Below are 4556 nucleotides of genomic sequence, written 5' to 3'. Positions count from 1 at the left end.
CAGCGCGGGCGCGCCGGCGCGGCCGGCCACGCGGGCGACCTCGCTCAACTCGTCCACCAGCAGGCCGGCCGACGCAGACGCCGCTTGGAGCAGCAGCTCGACGCCTGTGAGGCCACCCGCAGCGCTGCTCGCACCATCTGCCGCGCTGGCTGCGCTGGCTGCGTCATCCAAAACATCCTGGACATCATGAAGAGGTGGAACCCCTATATCGCCTGCCGGCGCCGGGCCCACCACCTCGCACTCCCCCACGACATCGGCCGACGGCTGGGACGACGGCTCGGCCGGCGGCGCAGCGGCGGCGGCGGCGCCGCCTGCGCCGCGCTTGGCGTTGTCGGCGGCGGCGACAGCAAGCGCCAGGACGGCGGCCGCGATGCTGGCTCCCGCGCGGACCTCGGGCCTTGCCCAGGCAGAGCGCGCGGCGGCGGCCGAGGGCGGCGGGCCCGCGGCACGGCCGGCTTGCGCGACGGCCGGCGTCCTGCCGTGCGTGTGCACGACCCTTGGCTGCGGCGCCGCGGGGGCCTTGGTGGTGAGCAGAGCCTGGGTGCTCTGTGTTTGAGGGTCATCAGATGGGGCGGTGCGCGGCTGAAAGCGTGCAATGAGATGATCCGCGCAGGCTGTTGAAAGGAACCCTATCGCAACGCGAGCATGCAAGGCTGCAATTGCGACGGATGTGTCGTGGCAGCAACCGCTGGCTGTTGACGTGGGCTGGTGCATGCCGCCCGTAGCTAGGTCCCAGCTCTCACATGCATCTTGTTCCAGTAAGGGGTGCACGCGGCTGCTGGATTGCGGCCCGATGTGGCTCCAAGCAACAGCGGCGCCAGCAGCGACACCTGCAATCAGTTGTGCCGTAACGGGGGCCTGTTGTGCAGGCTGCGCTGCATTCTTCGCTTCCAAGCTCTGCGCCATTTGGCGCTGTGCGTGTGGCTTTGATGACGGCTGCTTCACTGACAGGCCTCCCCAGGCTGGGCAGCAGGTTGGCGCCGCGCATTGACGGGTTCGCCGCAAAACAGCCCCATGGCCGGTGAGGTCGCGGCTATGTACATCATGTCGCGAAATCAATGTGAGTCACGCAATGCGCACCTGAACCGCACGCTTGAAGCCTGCAAGTGTCCTAGGCGTGGCCTCTCCTATCGCAACCGCCTCCCGCCCTTGCACACGACAGCATATGGTCGTGTCGAGCGTCGAAGTCCGCGACTTGAACGCCAAGGGCTGCGCGCCACAGTGGATGTGTGTCGTGGCACGCTGCTGCATCTGGTTGGATCTGACTGGTATTCCAACCCTGACCGCACAGTCTTAAGTGATCCTTTCATACGCGGTATGCAGTGTCAGTGCACCCCCATGGCAGACCGTAACTCGTCGTCACTGGGTCAACAAACGGCCTCTTGCTGCACCACCTGCGCGCCATGCACGCGTGCCACGCATGTGCAAGTCGCGATGCCGTGCTGCTGAAGGCTCGACATGTTTTAGTTTCTTCAACATGCCTCTTCAATCCCTGCCCAACGCGATCCATTTCCTGTCCAATTTGTCAACTCTCTGGTTATGAAGGCTGCAGCCAACCAGCTGTTTGGCCAGGGCGGCAGCCCTTCCGGACCTCGACTGTGACCGACGAGCTCGATCATCAAGGCGCACTTGGCACTCTGCGCCACGCACTTTCACAACAAAACCATCAGCGCAAGGTAGAAACAGGATGACCGATGCCAGCCTACACCCGGGTGTACACATGATGAGCAAGCACCCATGCCAGGGCTATTCAGTTCTGAACAGTGTGCGCCTCTGAGAGCCGCGTCTTCAATGCACCGCAGCCCTGACACCAATACCGGGTCTGACCGTGCGGCCATGTGCCAAATGCTGACATACAGAGCGCGCACAGCACGAGCAGGCGGCATGTTACAAAGTACACGCACGGCCTCGCAGCATGTTGCCACGACGCGAATCCCATCTAAGAATCATTATTCTTGAAGTCCCTTCTTGTCATCGCTCCCTTTTCGCGCATGACACATCCGTGTCAATCTTGGCGCGTTCCTGAAAACGGCACGCCTTCCCTGCCTTATACACATAATATTAGCAGCTAGACGGACATGCGCGCTCCCAGATGTCTCCTGTTGCTATCCGTGCTGCTGTATGCCGCCCTCGCGGCCGGCGCAGCCCGAGCCGATGCAACACCGCTCACCGAGGCCGACGACGAGCCGCCGCCCCGCCCCCAGCCGCTCGTCTTCCTGCACATCCCCAAGACCGGCGGCACATCCCTCGCGCTGACGCTGCAGCGGTTCCTGGGCGAGCTCAACTGCACGCGCGACGCGCTCGGCGACGACGACCCGCAGCCGGGCAATGAGACCTGCGTCTGGGCGCACGCCTTCCCCGGCAAAGACCATGACGAGCGCTTATTCCTGGCGCGCGCGGCAGTCGGCGCCGCGGGGCGCAATGTCAAGCTCGACTACCTCATGGGCCACCTCCACTTCGGGTCCTGCATCCTGCTAAACGCCACGCTGCCGAAGCGCGCGCCCTGCGTGTACACTACCGTGCTGCGCGACCCGCTGGCACGCATCGTCAGCCACTACCGCTGGCTGATGCGCGCGGCGCCGCACGTGCTGCTCCGCCGCTGCCCTGAATGCACCACCATCGACGCGTTCGCGGCGGCGATCAACAACGGGACGATGATCACGCGGCTCTACCTCGAGAACACGCAGACGCGCGTGCTGTCTGGGGATGGTTTCTGGGCGTCGATCACCAACAACCGCCTGCGGGACGTCGCGCTACACGCCGACAGCGAGATGCTCGAGCGCGCCAAGGCGAACCTGGCGTCCGCCGCCGTCCCGTTTTTCGGGCTCACGGAGGACATGCCGGCCTACGTCCGGCGGCTGCGCGCCTTCCTCGGCTTGCCGCCCGCGGCCGGGGCCGAGGCCGCGGCGCGGATGGTGGTCGCGAACGCGGCGCCGGACGCGCTGAGCGCGGAGGCGCTGTCCCCCAGGACGCGCGAGCTGCTGCTGGAGAGCCAGGCGCAGGACGTGCATCTCTATGAGTTTGCAAAGCGCCTGCTCGCGGCGCGCGGGGGCGCTGCGTAGCTAGCCGGCGGTGCATCCGCAGCCATCGTGACGTCACGCACTCCAGCAGGGGCAAGGGCCCACATGATGATTCCCGGCTGCGCAGCGCTTGATCATGCTGGGTTGTGGGACCAATCAATCATTTTGGGGGAAACGCTACGCTTGCCAAGCAAACTCGAACAATGGCACATGCAATCACCAATGCAAACAACATCCGGCAATGGCATCTTGGTACGCTTTGCATCACACGCCCCCCTGGACTTGGTGCGCAGGGCGCAGCAGCGGCTCGCCTTGCTCTTGCAAATTGGATGCACTTTCCTTCCACTTTCCTGCACGCCTGCAGGGCCTCGCATGTGTGCCGTGCTGTCAGCAAGCAATTGTTGAGCAGCTGCTGCCATGCATGCCACTTATGGGCGGCCTTCGCCATGGCCCATGCGTGCGCTTCCTCTTGCACACTTCATGCCCGCCACACACGACAACTGCGTACTTGCAACAGCTGCGCTAGCAAAGCAGGGTCACATCACATACACAATAGGCAACCATCGCCAGCAGCCAGCCTGAAGCCAAAGTTTGGCCACCCAGCCAGCTACTGCCCCTCCTGAGCTGAGAAGCGGAGCTGCCGCTGTGCATCTGCCTCATGCCATGCTCTGCCCGGCTGCGATCAGGCCCCCGCACGCCTGGCATCCCACACCACCGCAAGACGGGACAGCGCGCGTTACACTGCCAGCCCCAGCCGCTGCCGCTCCGCCGTCAGCACGCGCTTTATGCGCTCGAGCGCGCCCGTCTCCCCTGCCTTGGCGGCGCAGCTGCTGGGAGTGTACGGCGGCGGCACGGTAACCACGTCCATCACGAGGATCGTCCGCCCCTGCCACACGCAGGGCAGCGTCTTGGAGAGGGCGTCAAAGATGGACTGCGCCTCCTTGGTCACGCCGACGCCGACCTTGGCCAGATCTGCCTCGGCTTGCTGCAGGGGCAGAGGGCAGTTCGTGGGGACAGATGTATGAGAAGGGGCCTGGGCCTGGCGTGGCACGCAGGTCAAGATTATGCGCCAGGGAGTCCCATACGTCCTTTCTGGGTAAACGTGGTTGCACGGACGCAGGGGGAAGGATGCGGATGCTAGGTCCTAGAAACGACAGGGAAAGCCAACATCTTTACCCAACATCGCGTGCATCTGCAGCAGCAGCAGGCTGCGCAGCAAGCAGCCCTGCGGGCAAGCGGAGAGGTCAGCGCGGCACTTAAGTGTGCGACTCCTCACCCGCAGGGCCTTCTCCTCACGCTGCCGGGCGCGCTCCCTGTCAACGCTTGGCAGGAACAGGTCTGGCGGGCTGGCGGGCGGCTCTGCCAGCAACAGCTCCTGGGAGGATGATGTGTGCAAACATGATCGCGCGCATGTGTGTGTGCTGGGTGCGTGTGTGTGTGTGTGTGTGTGTGTGTGTGTGTGTGTGTGTGTTCAGGGTTGGGTTGCTGATCGCCTTGGAAATCGGATGTCAGTCTGCGGTTTTGCCAATGGCTCCT

The 4556-nt window shown here is 64.2% G+C and overlaps 3 protein-coding genes across 3 annotated transcripts; 1 reads left to right on the top strand and 2 right to left on the bottom strand.

Moving 5' to 3' along the window:
* Positions 1–1080: 1080 nt before the first annotated feature.
* Positions 1081–1251, bottom strand: MNEG_14299 (hypothetical protein; the record flags this gene model as incomplete). Its single annotated transcript, XM_014037231.1, has 1 exon — positions 1081–1251. A coding segment is annotated over one exon (171 nt), but the record flags the coding sequence as incomplete, so codon positions are not given.
* An 827-nt stretch (positions 1252–2078) lies between these two features.
* On the top strand, positions 2079–3062 carry MNEG_14298 (hypothetical protein; the record flags this gene model as incomplete). The annotated part of the gene is made up of 1 exon (XM_014037230.1): positions 2079–3062. The coding sequence occupies one exon, from the start codon at positions 2079–2081 to the stop codon at positions 3060–3062; it is 984 nt and encodes a 327-aa protein (XP_013892684.1).
* A 694-nt stretch (positions 3063–3756) lies between these two features.
* On the bottom strand, positions 3757–4190 carry MNEG_14297 (hypothetical protein; the record flags this gene model as incomplete). The annotated part of the gene is made up of 2 exons (XM_014037229.1): positions 3757–4005; positions 4173–4190. 2 exons carry the CDS (start codon positions 4188–4190, stop codon positions 3757–3759), a joined length of 267 nt encoding a protein of 88 aa, XP_013892683.1.
* Positions 4191–4556: the final 366 nt, after the last annotated feature.

Source organism: Monoraphidium neglectum (genome assembly GCF_000611645.1).
Source record: "Monoraphidium neglectum strain SAG 48.87 unplaced genomic scaffold scaffold04387, whole genome shotgun sequence".
Taxonomy (NCBI): domain Eukaryota; kingdom Viridiplantae; phylum Chlorophyta; class Chlorophyceae; order Sphaeropleales; family Selenastraceae; genus Monoraphidium; species Monoraphidium neglectum.
This window is presented reverse-complemented; position numbering and strand designations above follow the sequence as displayed.